Source organism: Conger conger, chromosome 8 (assembly GCF_963514075.1).
Source record: "Conger conger chromosome 8, fConCon1.1, whole genome shotgun sequence".
NCBI classification, from domain to species: Eukaryota; Metazoa; Chordata; class Actinopteri; order Anguilliformes; family Congridae; genus Conger; species Conger conger.
In genome coordinates this window covers 63677649-63699115 of record NC_083767.1, presented here as the reverse complement: position 1 = coordinate 63699115, position 21467 = coordinate 63677649, and the positions used below count along the sequence as shown (strand labels likewise).

Here is a 21467-nt window from a genome sequence, read left to right as displayed (position 1 = left end):
TGGTGGTAAGGCGGTGTAATGGTGGTAAGGCGGTGTAATGGTGGTAAGGCGGTGTAATGGTGGTAAGGCTGTGTAATGGTGGTAAGGCGGTGTAATGGTGGTAAGGCGGTGTAATGGTGGTAAGGCGGTGTAATGCTGTGTAATGGTGGTAAGGCTGTGTAATGGTGGTAAGGCGGTGTAATGGTGGTAAGGCGGTGTAATGGTGGTAAGGCTGTGTAATGGTGGTAAGGCGGTGTAATGGTGGTAAGGCTGTGTAAGGCTGTGTAATGGTGGTAAGGCGGTGTAATGGTGGTAAGGCGGTGTAATGGTGGTAAGGCTGTGTAATGGTGGTAAGGCTGTGTAATGGTGGTAAGGCGGTGTAATGGTGGTAAGGCGGTGTAATGGTGGTAAGGCGGTGTAATGGTGGTAAGGCTGTGTAATGGTGGTAAGGCGGTGTAATGGTGGTAAGGCTGTGTAAGGCTGTGTAATGGTGGTAAGGCTGTGTAATGGTGGTAAGGCGGTGTAATGGTGGTAAGGCGGTGTAATGGTGGTAAGGCTGTGTAATGGTGGTAAGGCTGTGTAATGGTGGTAAGGCGGTGTAATGGTGGTAAGGCTGTGTAAGGCTGTGTAATGGTGGTAAGGCGGTGTAATGGTGGTAAGGCTGTGTAATGGTGGTAAGGCGGTGTAATGGTGGTAAGGCGGTGTAATGGTGGTAAGGCGGTGTAATGGTGGTAAGGCGGTGTAATGGTGGTAAGGCTGTGTAATGGTGGTAAGGCGGTGTAATGGTGGTAAGGCGGTAAGCTCAGGGCTCAGGCCCCTGCGTGGTGGCTGCCAGGCCGCGGGCGAAGGCCAGGGGGTCGGGGCGGGTGAAGGGGCACTGGGGGCTCCTCTGGGAGGCCTCCTCCTGCTGGCAGCGCTCCTGCGCCGTGTGGGCCGGGTGCAGCCGCCCCAGGTCCTGCGCCGTGTCCAGCTCCAGCTGCAGCTGCTGCCTCTGCGCCTGCAGCACCCCCTGGTGGTCGTGCAGCACCTGCGCGTGCGTGATCAGCTCCTGCAGCTCCACACGCAGCCAGCCGCTCTCCTGACTGACCTGCTGCGTGTGCCTCACCAGGCACTGCGTGGCCTCCTGCAGAGCCCCAGACAGCTTCACACACCTCACTCGCACATTCGCCGGCTCAGGTCCTCAGATAAAATGCCATGCCATTTGTTTTTGCCATCTGTACTTATTTCAGAGTACAGAGAACGCTGCTCTATGTGTTTCAGGTGTGACGTGCGGTTACTCTACTGCTACAAAACAGGCACCAGCAGCCTTTCCTGCTGCTCTTACCCTATTGGCTGCGAGGGCCAGGGTGTGGACCTTCTCCCGGGCCTGGTCCTCATACTTCTCCTTCTCAGCGAAGAACTGGGTCCTGAGTCCCTGGATGGACTCTGTGTATCCGCTGTTGGTCACCTCCATCTCCCCCTGCAGCTCCCTGATACGGGACAACTGCTGCTTCTGCAGCCTCTGCAGACACACACACACACACACAGTCATACACACACACACACACACACACAGTCATACACACAGTCATACACACACACACACACACACACTCACACACACACACAGTCATACACACTCACACACACACACAGTCATACACACTCACACACACACACACACACAGTCATACACACACACACACACACACACACACACACAGTCATACACACTCACACACTCACACACACACACACAGTCATACACACTCACACACACACACACACACACACAGTCATACACACTCACACACTCACACACACACACACAGTCATACACACACACACTCACACACACACACAGTCATACACACACACACACACACACACAGTCATACACACTCACACACACACACAGTCATACACACTCACACACACACACACAGTCATACACACTCACACACACACACACACACACAGTCATACACACACACTCACACACACACACACACAGTCACACACACACACTCTCACACACACACACACACACAGTCATACACACACACTCACACACACACACAGTCATACACACTCACTCTCACACACACACACAGTCATACACACACACACACACAGTCATACACACACACACACACACACACAGTCATACACACACACACACACAGTCATACACACACACACACACACACAGTCATACACACTCACTCTCACACACACACAGTCATACACACTCACTCTCACACACACACAGTCATACACACTCACTCTCACACACACAGTCATACACACTCACTTTCACACACACACAGTCATACACACACACACACACACAGTCATACACACACACACACACACACACAGTCATACACACACACACACACAGTCATACACACTCACTCTCACACACACACAGTCATACACACTCACTCTCACACACACACAGTCATACACACTCACTCTCACACACACACAGTCATACACACTCACACACACACACACAGTCATACACACTCACACACACACACACACACACAGTCATACACACTCACACTCACACACACACACACAGTCATACACACTCACTCTCACACACACACACACAGTCATACACACTCACTCTCACACACACTCACACTCACACACACACACACAGTCATACACACTCACTCTCACACACACACACACACACACACACAGTCATACACACTCACACTCACACACACACAGTCATACACACTCACTCTCACACACACTCACACTCACACACACACACACACAGTCATACACACTCACTCTCACACACACACACAGTCATACACACTCACTCTCACACACACTCACACACACACACTCACTCTCACACACACACAGTCATACACACTCACTCTCACACACACTCACACACACACACACACACAGTCACACACACACACAGTCATACACACTCACACTCACACACACACACACACCCATACACACACACACACATACACACTCCCACACACCCAGTCATACACACACACACACACACAAACACACACACACACACACACACACACACACACAGTCATACACACACTCACACACAGACATAGTCATGCACACAGTCATACACACACACACAGTCATACACCCACTGTTGAAGTTTGATCAAAATGCCCTTATTTAAAATCAGGAATGATGAAGTTTGATTTAAATACTTTCAGAATCATCTGCAAAAATACCCTTTCCTAAATGTTACTATATATCTCTATACTATATTTCAAATGCTGTTTAGTACTACAATGATAAGCCATACTGTTTGAAGAATTATTATTAATCATGTTAAAATGAATAAGTCTTGAGCAATTAGAACTGTGTGTCTGTTAAAACACATTGAGCTGCAAAGTACAGTCTGTTTAATGAAAGTGCAGAGAACACTTAATCAGGTGTTTACAAACCATGGCATTGGATGCGGCCTGTTTTGACTCTGTGATGCAGCCCAAGAGATGTGGGTCTTTGCAAAGAGATGTTTTGAGTTAGTGATCACCAGCTCAATTTGCCTGCATCATTATATAGGCGAAAGGTTAAGACAGCTCAGCTTTCATAGAGTGACAGAAAATATTAAGGCGGGTTAAGAGAGACAATGTGATGATTTATGACAAATGATTGGTTAGCTATAATGTATAAAGACTAGGATACTTCCTACTGTTACTTTGGAATTCTCTGATCTCTGGAAGTTCTCTGGAGCGCACAGACTCCCCAGATTAATCTGTTTTATTTTTAACTAAAGATTTATAATGAGCAACTACTGAGTCTGAATATTTTTTCAACATCATTGCTGCCAAAACAACTTCACCTACGTAAAAGGGTCGAGGAGGAAAAGAGACAAAAAATATTTCCTCAACATTTGGTGCCGAAACCCGGGATCCAATCTTCTGAAGCGGGACTGCTGACGGCTGATGGGACACGGTGTTCTTCCCTGAATAGGACCAGTGCACAACTAAGATACAGGTAAACAGTCACCTTTTTTATAAAAGACTGTGAGGGCGTTACCCGTGGTCCATCAGCTTTTGGCAGTACCTGTAAAGGAGTGACGGATACCTGTGGGTGAGTTGTGGCCTTTTTAAAAGTGTGATGTTGAAAAGCATGAATGATAAGAAATGAGCCTTATATAGCTAACCAAAACCAGTGAGAAGTTGTGTTGGGCATACTGACGGTTGGTGCAGTGCACGCATGCGGGCGGGCAGACTTGTCGAAACTGACTCGAGATACGTGGAATTTTATGTGGAACAGGGACTTAATAATTTAAAGGCAAGAGACTCCTTTTAGAGGAGAGTCACCGTGCAGAGGATTGTACATATCGCTTCCTATCTTTTGGAAAGACCTTAGCAACCCAGAGAGGGGCAAGGCAGGCTGCTGCACGGGTACAGGCCGCATACGAGGAGTTTTGACGGTATTTTGTAAAATACTTGCTTTCACAAGCTACTATAGCTCTTTGTTTTTTTTTTGTGTGTCATATTGACATATTTTTTACATTATTTTAAGGTTTGAGAATCTTGTGTAAATGTATGCGTGATTACTGCCGGGTGTTTTTAATATTGTGAATTTCCCAAGGGAGAGAACAAATTGATTGGTTGTTCTCATATATAATAATGGTCATATATATATATATATAATAAATAATAATAATACATATTGTGGATTTCCAAGGGGGGAGAACAAATTGGTTGTTCTCATACATAATTATAATATACATATCAGGATACGATAATCAAAATATTAAAGAATATTGTGAATTTTCCAAGAGCTAGCACAAGTTGGTTGTTCTCAAATATAATAAAAATATATAATAAAAAAGTGGTGCAAGAGGAACACCTGCAGTTCCATAGTTCCATTGCCGAAGGTTTATTTTCATTTCCATTTCTTATCTTTATTTTTATCTTTATTTTTATATTTCTTATTTTATATCTTATAAAAAAAAAAATAATAAAAAAAAACATTTAAAGGGTTATTTTTCTTTCCTCTTTCTGGTTGTTTTTATTCAGTATTGGGGAAAAGCAAATGCAACGAAGAAAGGTTGATCTTGTGATGTTGACGGACTGCTCAGAAATGTCGGATAAGATTGTTACCCCCCTGGACTATATGTCCAAACATTTTGAAACTGAATATAGCAAAACAATGTCTACTTGGAAAAAATGGACGGAGGGTTACAACAATGTGTGGCCAGATAAGACTGGAACATTTAAACCTGATTACTTGAAGTGCGTTGATGCTGTGTTGACCGAGAAGGAAAAGAAACCAGGCTGGGGGAGCAAAATTGAGTTGAAAATGTACCGACAACATTTCAAGGAATGGAGAGCTGAGTCGCAGAGGCGTCAGAACAGGCTTGCCGGAGAGACTGAAGCTACCAGGAAGAAGCAGGGAGGGGCACCTGCTTCTCTGTGATGCAAAACCAAGCGGCCCTGCCCTTCTTGGGAGACCACCACCTTATGCTGGAGCTCCCCCTACCGGAAAATTGTATCCTGACATTGAGGAGGTCCAAGTGATGGTAAGTCAAGCGAATACATCTGACACTGGATTACAGATGGAAGGAGACCTGCAGGTGGAAGGACAACTCAGCGTGAAGGGACTTATAAGGCCAGCTGAGCACCTCCTGTCCTCCCCACTAGAGGAACGTCAGCAGCCCTTCCAGAACACCCCTTGAGGCAAGACCATTCTGTTCATTGCAGAGTGATGACCGTGAGAGCCAGCTGTTTGGAAGATCCATTGCCCCATCCCTGTCAAAAGCAAGACCTGAGCAACCCTCCCAGAAGCAAGAGCACTCCCTAAAGGCTAGTACTGGGAACGAGACTTTTATCCTGTGGAAAGAAAGGGAGGAAAAAGAGAGATGAGAAAAGGAATTAAGAGAAAGAGCAAGTAAATGTGAAGAAGAACCCCAACTTCGGTGCATCGCTGATGAAGGTGGGGAAAAGCAGAGACTGGCAAGTGGCAGCGAGAAGATCCTGCAGATGGCGGAAAGGAGAAAAATAATATCCTGGTACCTTGACACCAGCAGCATGGATGAGGACAGGGATGGAGATGACTGCATCCTCGAAGGGAAGTTAAGAATCTACCCCAAGAGAAGGGAAGACAAAGACCTGATGGACTTTTCATCCGATGACGACAGAGAACCAAGCACCACTGCACTGACGATGCAAGCCTTGCATCTTAGTGAGAACGCACATAGAGCCAGAAAGATGTCGGAAAAACACCAAAAATGGGGAGGAAGCCCTGAGGACCAGAAAGAATTAGAGCACTTCGCAAACCAGGCCGAGGCCGCTGCACGACGAGCCCAGAAGAAAGTCCGAAGGCAGGAAAAGAAGAAACAGTCTCCCACCAGGAAAAGTCGCAGATTGAAGGATCAAGGAAGAAGGAAATTGGGGTTTGAAGATAACAGTGAAAACGATGAGGGAGACAATCAATGCCCCCTCATTGCCCTACCCCAGCCTGGCGGGGGGGGCAACCACTCCATAAGTACCAACCATGGTCCCATACAGATATGGAAACCATGATCAAGTCTCTGCCCAAGCTACAGCAAGGGGCGGACCCCTGGATCGCTGCATTCCAGCAGAAGAACTCCCACTCAAACCTCTGCCTGGGGGACATGAAGCAACTCCTGTTTTCCATTGCTGGTGGGGAAACACGTAAGATCTTAGAGCAAGCTGGACTACAACCATGCCTGGATACCAATGGAAATGACGACGTGCCCTTCCGTTCGCATCAGAAAGCCCTGTGCTGAAGCCGCAGGGTTCACCACAGCCGTACTGGCACAGCTTGTCATGAAACAGTTCAAACCGCTAGCCTATTACAGCACCAGGCTAGACGCTGTGGAAAGAGGACTGCACCCATGTGAAAGAGGCTTAGCAGCAGCTGCGTTTGCCGTGAACAAGGCAAACCCTTTAATGGCCGGACACCCAACCACGCTATATGTGTCACACGCTGTGGACTCCATGCTGTCCAGAGGAAAATCTGCTCTAACCCACCGAAGAGTTTCTGGCTACGAAGTTTTGTTGACTCAACCACACATCACAATCACTCGCTGCCAGGTTGTAAACCCAGCCACTCTCATGACCACTCCCCTCGATGGAGAACCACACAACTGCACAGCCACAGTTGAAGAAGACTCAACTGCTGGACCTGATCTGTTTACAAACCCCCTCACTACCCCTGACATGACTTTGTTTGTTGACGGCTCATCGTTTATTGACCCCAAAGGCTGTAGGAAGTCAGGATGTGCCATTGTCACTCAACACGCCCCTTTTACTTACCACACTGTAATGGAATCAGCTCTAGCTCCAGGAACTAGTGCCCAGCAGGCAGAGATAGTAGCACTGGCTAGAGCCTGCCAGTTGGCAGAAGGGAAGTCTGTCAACATCTATAGTGACTCTGCCTATGCTTGCGGGGTGGTACATTCTTGGGGGGCCACTTGGGCCCGTCGTGGGTTTTTAACAGCTACTGGGACACCGGTGAAAAATAAAAAAGAGATCTCTGCCTTACTCGAGGCAATTAAACTACCATCAAAGCTAGCCGTGATCAAATGTACAGCACACACAAAAAAAAAAACAAGACCCTGTTTCCCAGGGCAACGCGCACGCGGATGCTGCAGCTAAAAGAGCTGCTGACCTACCATCTGGGCCTGCTAATCAGGCCCCTGTAATTGAAATACAGGAATTTACTTTGCAAGAACTTCTGGAGGTCCAGCAGACTGCCTCCACAACTGAGCAAGAACTCTGGAAATTCAGAGGTTGCTCTAAGGATCCTGTCACAAATATATGGCGCCAGAACTCCACAGGCAAAGTTGTTGCCCCAAACTCCCTGTTGCAACTCCTATGCAGATCGGCTCACGGTGTGTGCCACTCTACAAGGGGGGAGATGATCGAGAAGATTCAAAGATTTTGGTTTTCTCCAAATTTAACCGAAACAGTTACCAATTGGATTTCACACTGTTCAATTTGCCAAGAAAACAATGTGCACAAAGGGATACCCACACAACCAGGAAGCATGCCCCCTGCCCAAGGCCCATTCACCCATCTAGTGATGGATTACATAGATATGATCACACCTGCGGAGGGGAAAAGGTATTGTTTGGTGATCATAGACAGGTTCTCTAGGTGGGTAGAAGCATTCCCCACAAGACATGCAGACGCAGCTACTGTGGCCAAGGCTTTGGTCACAGAAATTTTCCCACGCTTTGGGGTCTGCCAGACCCTGTCTTCCGACAATTGCACACATTTCACATCAGAAGTCGTCAAATCTGTTTGTTTAATGACAGGGGTCAAACTAAAATTCTCCACAGTTTACCATCCACAGTCTGCCGGCATAGTCGAGAGATGCAATGGCATTCTAAAAAATAAAATAATCAAAGCATGCAAAGAGACAGGAATGTCATGGGTCAAGTGTCTGCCCCTAGCTCTCATGGCCATGAGAAATAGCAGGAGCAGGATAACACACTTGACACCCCATGAAATGATTACTGGGAGGGTAATGAATGTCCCAGCAACTAGGCCCAGGATGGGAGAAGTAAGTTTGGAGGTGTTAGAATCAGAACTTGGGGGGTATTTGAAAAACTTAAATCGGGTTGTCAGTGTCATTTATTCCCAGAACAAACAGGCCCAAGGACCACCACCAACAGCAGAGGAAGGAGAGCAGCTGAAGGTAATCCCCGGTGACTGGGTCTACGTGAAAAAATTCAAGCGGAAGTGGAAACATCCCAGACAAGTGGGACCCTATCAGGTGATATTTTCCACACCCACAGCAGTTAAAGTTAAGGAAATCACATCATGGATACACCTAACCCATTGCCGACAAGCCCCAGACCCAACCGACCACGATCAGAACTCTCACCCCCTAGGCCCTGTAAAAGGGTTTTAAAATGGGCTTTTGGGATAGGACATCTTGGACTACTTATGCTAATATTCTTTGCCTTTTCTCCTGAGAACAACCCTATAGCTCAGAGAAAGGAAAAACGACAGCAGAACTCACTTCTAACAAATTTATCATGGCTCCAGGGAACTGAATATGCCTCCTACCACTCAAACGTTTGGTGGAGTTACATGAATTACTCCGCACGGGAACAAGCTAACATAATCACAGACTGCTACGTATGCGCGATAATGCCTCACTCCACTGCTTCCCCCACCTTTCTTTTGGCCCAACCATATTCCCAGAGTGAATCATTAGAGCTAGCTCAATCAGTAGGATATGCTGCACACTTCACTGCACCGCCCAACAGCACTCAACTAGGTATGCTGACACCAGGAGAATGGGGCCATTCTTACAATGCCTTTTGGAAAGGCCAGCCCATACTACCAAGCCACCAATCCCCTGAAAGAACTATAGCCCAAATACGACCCAGAACCCGTTTTCCTGTCTGCTTCAAAGGGAGCGGTAATTTAGATATGGGAACAACTACCCATTGTAATTTAACCTTAAATGCCACCCGAATGAGGGAGGTGACTAACACTGATTTAACTAAAGGGACTGCTATCGCATTAGACATGTATTGGCAGTGTGGGGAAAATGCTTGGAACCGCCTACCGGTTCGCTGGGGGGGAATATGTGCTCCTGTCACACTAATACAGTCAGTTTTCATAGTTCAAGCGAAGCCAGAGGACCTAGGGAAACATAGAATAACACATAGATGGAAAAGACAGGCAAGTTGGGCAGACAGGTACAAGCCGAGCCTTAATCACATACCGTATGACCAAAGACTTTTCAAGGGAGTAGAAATGTTCTTCTCCTCTGGTCTCAGCGTACAAGCTGTAGCAAACGCTAGATGGTTGCAAGTCATACGGTGGGACCTGCTTACGTTCATGAACAAAACTGTAGAAGCTCTTTCTGCTGTTAAGACTGAACTGAGGGCAAACACCATAATGACTCTCCAAAATAGGATGGTATTAGATATGTATAACGCAGTGGCAGGAGGAGTGTGTGCGATCATAGGGGACTCCTGTTGCACCTACATCCCCCAGAATAGTGCTGATAATGGGACCCTGAGCAAGGCCATAGACAAGCTCAAAGAAATTCGAGATGGGGCAGCAGAGGGAGCTGGGATCGATGGAGACTGGAATCCCTTTGCTTTTCTAAAAAATTGGTTTGGTAGTATGGGCCCTTGGCAAGGGAATCTGATAGCACCAGTCTTAGTGATACTCACACTTTTATTTTGCATAGTGCCTTGCTTGCTGAGCTGTTTGAGGAATATGTTCAATAGGATGTTTCAAAACAATCTCATAATGTTACAGCAGACGCATATGCCCCAGGCTAAAAAAACCCCAGACAATCCAAGGAAAATGAACCCCAATTCTTGTGACAACATAGACACTATCTCTGTAGCCTCGGAGGGCCATGCGATGCCAATAAAAACTGATGGGAGAGAGGAGCCCAAACATGTCGGAAGCTGTGGGGGTGTTGTGGGATGTTTTCCTGTTATCATAACTCAAACAGGGCCAGATACCTATTGAAATGAACATGGATTTTTGGTGAATGCAAAGGGGGGCCCCTTTGACTGTCCCTATGGCAACCCATTGTGCGAGCACGGAGTCCGAGCGGGAGCCGGATGGGAGTGTTGGAACTGGAATCCAGCAGCTAGAGCGGCCCTAAAAGATCCTGAGTTCCTACGGCAGTACTGCAAGCACATCCTGCAGGTGGACCCTGATGAAGGGCCCGACGCCAATGGGGTAAAGAACCAGCACAAGGCTATAGTTATCGATAACTCTGATCCTGAAAATCCAAGTGAATGTGACGATGATGAAAGGCACCGCTCCCCAATTGTTTATGATCACGAGTAAGTATTGTCATAAAACACAAAACCACACAAACATGTAAGATGCAACACATAGAGGCAAACACGAACACCTATGGACAACGACGACAAGGGAAACACAGGAGGGAAAACAACCTCCTGATATTTGAAGGTCTTTGATAGGTTAGATGCACTGACACATAGAGGTAACAATAAATAGACAGGCCTGATTGCGACGGCTGAGTGATGTGCTAGTAACCTCTCCTCAGGCCAACAATCCAACTGATGATGTCTCACGGATTTGAAGATCATGGTACAAGAACTGATGCTATTCCTATATTTCTCTTATGCTCATTTAAAACAATGATTATTGTAATTGATGTATGGAATGATTAGTATAATTGATAGATTAAATGGTTAATGCTATTGATAACTAATGAATTTGGGCATGGTAAAATAATTAATAAAAGAGTGATAACGTTAAAGTTAACTCTCAAGAATGTGAGACCTAGTGGTCTCAAAGGGGGGAATGTTGAAGTTTGATCAAAATGCCCTTATTGAAAATCAGGAATGATGAAGTTTGATTTAAATACTTTCAGAATCATCTGCAAAAATACCCTTTCCTAAATGTTACTATATATCTCTATACTATATTTCAAATGCTGTTTAGTACTACAATGATAAGCCATACTGTTTGAAGAATTATTATTAATCATGTTAAAATGAATAAGTCTTGAGCAATTAGAACTGTGTGTCTGTTAAAACACATTGAGCTGCAAAGTACAGTCTGTTTAATGAAAGTGCAGAGAACACTTAATCAGGTGTTTACAAACCATGGCATTGGATGCGGCCTGTTTTGACTCTGTGATGCAGCCCAAGAGATGTGGGTCTTTGCAAAGAGATGTTTTGAGTTAGTGATCACCAGCTCAATTTGCCTGCATCATTATATAGGCGAAAGGTTAAGACAGCTCAGCTTTCATAGAGTGACAGAAAATATTAAGGCGGGTTAAGAGAGACAATGTGATGATTTATGACAAATGATTGGTTAGCTATAATGTATAAAGACTAGGATACTTCCTACTGTTACTTTGGAATTCTCTGATCTCTGGAAGTATTCTGGAGCGCACAGACTCCCCGGATTAATCTGTTTTATTTTTAACTAAAGATTTATAATGAGCAACTACTGAGTCTGAATATTTTTTCAACATCATTGCTGCCAAAACAACTTCACCTACGTAAAAGGGTCGAGGAGGAAAAGAGACAAAAAATATTTCCTCAACACCACACACACACATATACACACACACACACACACACACACACACACACACACACACACACACACATTCACACATGCACACATGCACACATGCACACACACAAATGCTCCTGACAAGCTGGTTGGTGCCTTGCATGGCAGCCAATCGCTGTTCTTGTGTGAGTGTATACACACAAAAACATGCACATGCAGTTGCTCCAAATGGCAAATGGCAGGCATTTATATAGCGCCTTTATCCAAAGCGCTGTACAATTGATGCTTCTCCATTCACCCATTCATACACACACTCACACACTCACACACTGACGGCGATTGGCTGCCATACAAGGCCCCGATCAGCTCGTCAGCAGCATTTGGGGGTTAGGTGTCTTGCTCAGGGTCACTTCGACACAGCCCGGGCGGGGGATCGAACCGGCAACCCTCCAACTGCCAGACGACTGCTCTTACTGCCTGAGCCAATGAGACGACTGCTCTTACTGCCTGAGCCTTGTCGCCCCCATGTCGCCCCTTGCTCCACAGTGCATGTAGGGGCGGCCTGGGCGTAGTGGTTAAGGTACATGACTGTAGCATAGTGGTTAAGGCCTGTAGCGTAGTGGTTAAGGTACATGACTGTAGCGTAGTGGTTAAGGTACATGACTGTAGCGTAGTGGTTAAGGCCTGTAGCGTAGTGGTTAAGGCCTGTAGCATAGTGGTTAAGGCCTGTAGTGTAGTGGTTTAGGCCTGTAGCGTAGTGGTTAAGGTACATGACTGTAGCATAGTGGTTAAGGCCTGTAGTGTAGTGGTTAAGGTACATGACTGTAGCGTAGTGGTTAAGGCCTGTAGCGTAGTGGTTAAGGTACATGACCCTGTAGTGTAGTGGTTAAGGCCTGAGCGTAGTGGTTAAGGTATATGACTGTAGCATAGTGGTTAAGGCCTGTAGCATAGTGGTTAAGGCCTGTAGTGTAGTGGTTAAGGTATATGACTGTAGCATAGTGGTTAAGGCCTGTAGCATAGTGGTTAAGGCCTGTAGTGTAGTGGTTAAGGTAAATGACTGTAGCATAGTGGTTAAGGCCTGTAGCATAGTGGTTAAGGTACATGACCCTGTAGTGTAGTGGTTAAGGCCTGTAGCGTAGTGGTTAAGGTATATGACTGTAGCATAGTGGTTAAGGCCTGTAGTGTAGTGGTTAAGGTACATGACTGTAGCGTAGTGGTTAAGGCCTGTAGCGTAGTGGTTAAGGTAAATGACTGTAGTGTAGTGGTTAAGGCCTGTAGCGTAGTGGTTAAGGTACATGACTGTAGTGTAGTGGTTAAGGCCTGTAGCGTAGTGGTTAAGGTACATGACTGTAGTGTAGTGGTTAAGGCCTGTAGCGTAGTGGTTAAGGTACATGACTGTAGCATAGTGGTTAAGGCCTGTAGTGTAGTGGTTAAGGTAAATGACTGTAGCATAGTGGTTAAGGCCTGTAGCGTAGTGGTTAAGGTACATGACCCTGTAGTGTAGTGGTTAAGGCCTGTAGCGTAGTGGTTAAGGTGTATGACTGTAGCATAGTGGTTAAGGCCTGTAGTGTAGTGGTTAAGGTACATGACTGTAGCGTAGTGGTTAAGGTACATGACCCTGTAGTGTAGTGGTTAAGGCCTGAGCGTAGTGGTTAAGATATATGACTGTAGCATAGTGGTTAAGGCCTGTAGCGTAGTGGTTAAGGCCTGTAGTGTAGTGGTTAAGGTACATGACTGTAGCGTAGTGGTTAAGGTATATGACTGTAGCATAGTGGTTAAGGCCTGTAGTGTAGTGGTTAAGGTACATGACTGTAGTGTAGTGGTTAAGGTAAATGACTGTAGCATAGTGGTTAAGGCCTGTAGCGTAGTGGTTAAGGTATATGACTGTAGCGTAGTGGTTAAGGCCTGTAGCATAGTGGTTATGGTATATGACTGTAGCATAGTGGTTAAGGCCTGTAGCGTAGTGGTTAAGGTACATGACTGTAGTGTAGTGGTTAAGGCCTGTAGCGTAGTGGTTAAGGTACATGACTGTAGCATAGTGGTTAAGGCCTGTAGCGTAGTGGTTAAGGTAAATGACTGTAGTGTAGTGGTTAAGGCCTGTAGCGTAGTGGTTAAGGTAAATGACTGTAGCGTAGTGGTTAAGGCCTGTAGCGTAGTGGTTAAGGCCTGTAGTGTAGTGGTTAAGGTAAATGACTGTAGCGTAGTGGTTAAGGCCTGTAGCGTAGTGGTTAAGGTAAATGACTGTAGCGTAGTGGTTAAGGCCTGTAGCGTAGTGGTTAAGGTAAATGACTGTAGCGTAGTGGTTAAGGCCTGTAGTGTAGTGGTTAAAGTAAATGACTGTAGCGTAGTGGTTAAGGCCTGTAGCGTAGTGACTGGGACACCCAAGGTCGGTGGTTCGAGCCTGTGTTCGGCGTAGCCACAATAAGATCCGCACAGCTGCCCTTGAGCAAGGCCCTTAACCCAGCATTGCTCCAGGGGAGGATTGTCTCCTGCTTAGTCTAATCAACTGTAAGTTGCTTTGGATAAGAGCGTCTGATGCTTCCCATTCCGACTCACACTCACACACCAACAGCAACCCACTCAGGGGTAGGTGTCTTGCTCAGGGACACTTCGACACACCCAGGGCGGGATCGAATTGGCAACCCTCCGACTGCCAGACAACTGCTCTTACCACCTAAGCCTCAAGGCAGGGTGTGTGCTGTATGTGTTTGTTTTTATGCACCTTAATCTCGCCAAGCTCATCTATCTCGTTCTTCAGCAAAACCAGCTCACTTTCTCTCTCCAGGACCTGCCTCTTCAGCTCTGAAACACACGGGACGCACAGGCACCAAGGCGTCTGTGTTAGCGCTGTGGACGGTGTAGTGTTAAAAGCTTTCCAGTGCTTCTGTTTTGGGGTTAGGGTTAGGGGTTACCCCACCGAGTTAGCAAGTGGTGTACCGTTAGCCTCTTTGGTGCAGAGTTAGTGAACAGAGTTAGCGAGCAGGGTACTATTAGCCTGTTTGGTGCAGAGTTAGCAGCAGAGTTAGCGAGCAGGGTACCGTTAGCCTGTTTGGTGCAGAGTTAGCGAGCATGGTACCATTAGCCTGTTTGGTGCAGAGTTAGCAGCAGAGTTAGCGAGCAGGGTACCATTAGGCTGTTTGGTGCAGAGTTAGCGAGCAGGGTACCGTTAGCCTGTTTGGTGCAGAGTTAGCAGCAGAGTTAGCGAGCAGGGTACTGTTAGCCTGTTTGGTGCAGAGTTAGCAGCAGAGTTAGTGAGCAGGGTACCGTTAGCCTGTTTGGTGCAGAGTTAGCAGCAGAGTTAGCGAGCAGGGTACTGTTAGGCTGTTTGGTGCAGAGTTAGCAGCAGAGTTAGCGAGCAGGGTACTGTTAGCCTGTTTGGTGCAGAGTTAGCAGCAGAGTTAGCGAGCAGGGTACCGTTAGCCTGTTTGGTGCAGAGTTAGCAGCAGAGTTAGCGAGCAGGGTACTGTTAGCCTGTTTGGTGCAGAGTTAGTGAGCAGGGTACCGTTAGCCTGTTTGGTGCAGAGTTAGCAGCAGAGTTAGCGAGTAGGGTACCGTTAGCCTGTTCAGAGTGTTTCTCCTCCTCCAGCTCTCTCTGACCACAGAGCTTCTGCAGCTCCTGCTGGTTGTGCTCGTTCAGCGTGGTGATGGCGCTCTGCCGCTTCTGGGTCCTCTGGGAAATGTAAGCTGTGTACTCCCTCTGTGGGGGAGCAGAGAGCCAGGTTAGCGTTAGCATGCAGCTGTGTACTCCCTGTGTGGGGGAGCAGAGAGCCAGGTTAGCGTTAGCATGCAGCTGTGTACTCCCTCTGTGGGGGAGCAGAGAGCCAGGTTAGCGTTAGCATGCAGCTGTGTACTCCCTGTGTGGGGGAGCAGAGAGCCAGGTTAGCGTTAGCATGCAGCTGTGTACTCCCTGTGTGGGGGAGCAGAGAGCCAGGTTAGCGTTAGCATGCAGCTGTGTACTCCCTCTGTGGGGGAGCAGAGAGCCAGGTTAGCGTTAGCATGCAGCTGTGTACTCCCTCTCTGGGGGAGCAGAGAGCCAGGTTAGCGTTAGCATGCAGCTGTGTACTCCCTCTGTGGGGGAGCAGAGAGCCAGGTTAGCGTTAGCATGCAGCTGTGTACTCCCTCTCTGGGGGAGCAGAGAGCCAGGTTAGCGTTAGCATGCAGCTGTGTACTCCCTGTGTGGGGGAGCAGAGAGCCAGGTTAGCGTTAGCATGCAACTGTGTACTCCCTCTGTGGGAGAGCAGAGAGCCAGGTTAGCGTTAGCATGCAGCTGTGTACTCCCTGTGTGGGGGAGCAGAGAGCCAGGTTAGCGTTAGCATGCAGCTGTGTACTCTCTCTTTGCAAGAGCAAGGAGCCAGGGTAGCATTACGTTACATTACTGGCATTTGGCAGACGCTCTTATCCAGAGCGACGTACAGTTGATTAGACTAAGCAGGAGACAATCCTTCCCTGGAGCAATGCAGGGTTAAGGGCCTTGCTCAAGGACCGAATGGCTGTGCCGATCTTATTGTGGGGGATTCGGACCTTGCGGGTCCCAGTCATGTGCCTTAACCACTGTGCTACAGGCCGCCGCTGCGTTAGCGTTAGCATGCAGTGTTAGCATGCAGCTGTGGAGCCAGGTTAGCATTAGCGAGCAGCCATGTACTCTCTCTCTGGGAGAGCAGGGAGCCTGGTTTGCGTTAGCATGCAGCCGTATAGCCAGGTTAGGTGAGGACGTGTTTGTTCACTCACGGTGTCCACGCGCATTCTATCAGCCTCACTCTGGAGCAGGTCATTCTCACATCGGCTGGATTGGAGCATCAAGGAAAGACTTGCATGGCATCATATGGATATTATACTTTCAGCTGTGTGTGAGTGAGTGTGTGAGTGTGTGAGCGTGCGTGTGCACCTGTGTGTGTGTGTTTGTGTGTGCATGTGTGTGTACATGTGTGCTTGTGTGTACATGCGCAGTGAAGGATACAGTTGTTCCACTCTCCTCTTCAGGTGGTTGAGATTGTCTGTCAGCTCATCGTACCTGTACCATCACACTCATTAGACGTATTTAGTACAGACACACTCAGTACACACACTCACTACAGACGTATTCAGTACAGACACACTCAGTACACACACTCACTACAGTACAATTCAGTACAGACAATCAACAGTACCAACAGTGCAGCGGGTGTAGTATGGGTGTAGCAATTATGTGCAGCAGGTGTAGTAGAGGTGCAGTAGGGTGCAGTAGGGTGTAGTATGGTGTAGTAGAGGTGCAGTAGGGTGTAGTAGGGGTGTAGTAGGGTGTAGTAGAGGTGTAGTAGAGGTGCAGTAGGGTGTAGTAGAGGTGCAGTAGGGTGTAGTAGGGTGTAGTAGAGGTGCAGTAGGGTGTAGTAGGGTGTAGTAGAGGTGCAGTAGGGTGTAGTAGAGGTGCAGTAGGGTGCAGTAGGGTGTAGTAGGGTGTAGTAGAGGTGCAGTAGGGTGTAGTAGAGGTGCAGTAGGGTGCAGTAGGGTGCAGTAGGGTGTAGTAGAGGTGCAGTAGGGTGTAGTAGAGGTGCAGTAGGGTGTAGTAGGGGTGTAGTAGGGTGTAGTAGAGGTGCAGTAGGGTGCAGTAGGGTGTAGTAGAGGTGCAGTAGGGTGTAGTAGAGGTGCAGTAGGGTGTAGTAGAGGTGCAGTAGGGTGTAGTAGGGGTGTAGTAGGGTGCAGTAGGGTGTAGTAGAGGTATAGTAGAGGTGCAGTAGGGTGTAGTAGAGGTGCAGTAGGGTGTAGTAGGGGTGTAGTAGCGGTGTAGTAGAGGTGCAGTAGGGTGCAGTAGGGTGTAGTAGAGGTGCAGTAGGGTGCAGTAGAGGTGCAGTAGGGTGCAGTAGGGTGTAGCAGAGGTGCAGTAGGGTGTAGTAGGGGTGTAGTAGGGTGCAGTAGGGTGTAGTAGAGGTGTAGTAGAGGTGCAGTAGGGTGTAGTAGGGGTGTAGTAGGGTGCAGTAGGGTGTAGTAGAGGTGTAGTAGAGGTGCAGTAGGGGTGTAGTAGGGTGTAGTAGAGGTGCAGTAGGGTGTAGTAGGGGTGTAGTAGAGTGTAGTAGCGGTGTAGTAGAGGTGCAGTAGGGTGTAGTAGAGGTGCAGTAGGGTGTAGTAGGGTGTAGTAGGGTGTAGTAGAGGTGCAGTAGGGTGCAGTAGGGTGTAGTAGGGTGTAGTAGGGTGTAGTAGAGGTGCAGTAGGGTGTAGTAGAGGTGCAGTAGGGTGTAGTAGGGTGCAGTAGGGTGTAGTAGAGGTGCAGTAGGGTGTAGTAGGGTGTAGTAGGGTGTAGTAGAGGTGCAGTAGGGTGTAGTAGAGGTGCAGTAGGGTGTAGTAGAGGTGCAGTAGGGTGTAGTAGAGGTGCAGTAGGGTGCAGTAGGGTGTAGTAGAGGTGCAGTAGGGTGCAGTAGGGTGTAGTAGAGGTGCAGTAGGGTGTAGTAGAGGTGCAGTAGGGTGTAGTAGAGGTGCAGTAGGGTGTAGTAGAGGTGCAGTAGGGTTTAGTAGGGGTGTAGTAGAGGTGCAGTAGGGTGCAGTAGGGTGTAGTAGAGGTGCAGTAGGGTGTAGTAGAGGTGCAGTAGGGTGTAGTAGAGGTGCAGTAGGGTGTAGTAGAGGTGCAGTAGGGTGTAGTAGAGGTGCAGTAGGGTGTAGTAGAGGTGCAGTAGGGTTTAGTAGGGGTGTAGTAGAGGTGCAGTAGGGTGCAGTAGGGTGTAGTAGAGGTGCAGTAGGGTGTAGTAGAGGTGCAGTAGGGTGTAGTAGAGGTGCAGTAGGGTGCAGTAGGGTGTAGTAGAGGTGCAGTAGGGTGTAGTAGAGGTGCAGTAGGGTGTAGTAGAGGTGCAGTAGGGTGCAGTAGGGTGTAGTAGAGGTGCAGTAGGGTGCAGTAGAGGTGCAGCAGGGTGCAGTAGGGTGTAGTAGAGGTGCAGTAGGGTGCAGTAGGGTGTAGTAGAGGTGCAGTAGGGTGTAGTAGAGGTGCAGTAGGGTGTAGTAGAGGTGCAGTAGGGTGCAGTAGGGTGTAGTAGGGGTGCAGTAGGGTGCAGTAGGGTGTAGCCGGTCGTACTCTCTGCGCAGCTGGGCCTCTCTCTCTGTCTCAGCTGGGGGTGGAGGCAGCTCCGCCTCTGGATCCAGCACAGCCTCCGCCTGCTTCTGCGCTTTCTCCTTCTTCTTTTTGGGCATTGTGGTACACACTGCTGGGAAACACACACACGGACACACACACACACACACACACGCACAAACGCACACACACAAACACGTGGGCAAGTAGCCTATGCCTTTACTGTTTTTAAAAAATCTCAAAATAATTCTAAAATAATAAATATATAATTCTGAAATGACAAACGCAGTGCTGTGTTACTGTCATATTCTGTTTTTGTTTCAAAATTCAAGAAGTAACTTACTTCAAATATGTCTTACATATCACTGAGCGTTTTTTCCAAACAGTTATTTCGCATCGTTACAAAAACACTTATTTAAGTGCTAGAAGAGTAGACGAAATGATTCAACAAATAAGGTATTGCAAGCTATGCAACGTCAATAGTACGTCATAATTTCTTCGGCTTGCCTATAGTTTTATTATTATTGTCGTTTAGCTCAAGTCCTTGGCAAGCTAACGTAACACAGTGAAGCAAAGTTAGCCCACCATTGGTGTGATTAGCAACGCATTCAACAGCCCTAGTATTAACCCTATAACATTAACGTTATCTAGGTAATGTTATATTAACGTGGACAACAGTTAACGTGAGCTAAATAACTAGCAAATCTCTCGCTTCCCTAAAGTTAAAATAAAAAAGTTTGAGCATGTAAAGTTCTTAATGTTTCGTTGTGAAGAGAAACCATACAATACGCAAATCAGTAGTATGCTCGTTTAATTATTTCTACTTTTTAAGGAAGCCAAATTTACTGTAGACCACCCGATATAGGCCAACTGACATCGGACAGATTTCTCACCTTCACATCGGTTTCTCCCAAGACGAAGAAGCGTGGCTCCATGTTGCCACGGCAACGGTAACAACATTCCGCTGAACGGAAGTGGTTGGTTAGCTTTGCGACTGACAAACAGCAAACAGCAAAATATATGACACGTCAATTTAACACATGGATAGCCAACAAATCATACAGTAATCAGCAATAATCTCATTTAAAAAAATAAAATAATAATAATAATAAAATTATAATAATAATAATTATTATTATTATGTGCACATTTTCCAGTGTTTCAAGGAACTAGACAGTAGACTGGTGAAGTGTAACATACTGACACTGCTGTTGTACCCTTCAGTAAGGTATAAACCCAGAATAAATAAGCATGATAGATGTATGTATTTGGTTCAGTAAACATTCAGCTGTGAAGGGGCTACTTTAGTTCATCGCTGATTGCTTAACCTTTAGCTAGTTGTATTCACGTATCCGTTGCAGGCTCTGAGGTCCATTTGGTCGAGGCTGGGTTCTAAAGAGTCGTGATAGAGATTTTGCTGGTGTTTCCTGGCCAGACTGTGAGCGGTGATACTGTAAGCACACTGGCCGCTGTGGTAGGTGTGGCGCACCATGCCCATATAACAGCGTGGGAGAGAGAGAGAGAGAGAGAGAGAGAGAGAGAGAGGGAGCGAAAGAAGGACACAGATGGAGGGAGTAATGGGTGGAGGAAGAGAGAATGAGAAAGGGAGAGAAAGGGGGAGAGAAGTTGTCGTTGGCTGAATGAGAGATTACAAAAGGGAGTGAAAGAGGATCTGGACAGGATGGGAACTACCTGCCAACAGGCACCTCATTTAAATCGTAAATGGTTGGCATTTATATAGCGCCTTTATCCAAAGCGCTGTACAATTGATGCTTCTCATTCACCCATTCATACACACACTCACACACTAACGGAGATTGGCCGTCGTCAGGAGCATTTGGGGGTTCTTGGGGTGTCTTGCTCAGGGACACTTCGACACAGCCCGGGCGGGGGATCGAACCAGCAACCCTCCGACTGCCAGACGACTGCTCTTACTGCCTGAGCCAATGAGACGACTGCTCTTACTGCCTGAGCCAATGAGACGACTGCTCTTACTGCCTGAGCCAATGAGACGACTGCTCTTACGGCTTGAGCCAATGAGACGACTGCTCTTACGGCCTGAGCAAATGAGACGACTGCTCTTACGGCCTGAGCCAATCAGACGACTGCTCTCACGGCCTGAGCCAATGAGACAACTGCTCTTACGGCCTGAGCCGTAAGATGGTTCCTCTGAACCAGGGTATAGTTTCATAGCTGCCATTCAGGTTACACATCAGAAATATTTTGGGTGAGTTACACAAATGCACAAAAGTAGTGTGAATCAAAGGCACACCCTTGCTATGCTTTATCTCATGCCCCACCCACTCCTCACTCATTACATTACATTAATGGCATTTTGGCAGACGCTCTTATCCAGAGCGACGTACAATTAATTAGACTAAGCAGGAGACAACCTTCCCCTGGAGCAATGCAGGGTTAAGGGCCTTGCTCAAGGGCCCAAC

General features: G+C 47.3%; 1 protein-coding gene across 1 annotated transcript; it reads right to left on the bottom strand.

Moving 5' to 3' along the window:
- Positions 1-781: 781 nt before the first annotated feature.
- ccdc166 (coiled-coil domain containing 166) lies at positions 782-20075 on the bottom strand. The gene is made up of 8 exons (XM_061250769.1): positions 19920-20075; positions 19030-19159; positions 16951-17004; positions 16722-16776; positions 15546-15690; positions 14716-14795; positions 1304-1480; positions 782-1102 (listed from the first exon to the last, which is right to left on the bottom strand). Exons 1-8 carry the CDS (start codon positions 19984-19986, stop codon positions 782-784), a joined length of 1029 nt encoding a protein of 342 aa, XP_061106753.1. The 5' UTR covers positions 19987-20075.
- Positions 20076-21467: the final 1392 nt, after the last annotated feature.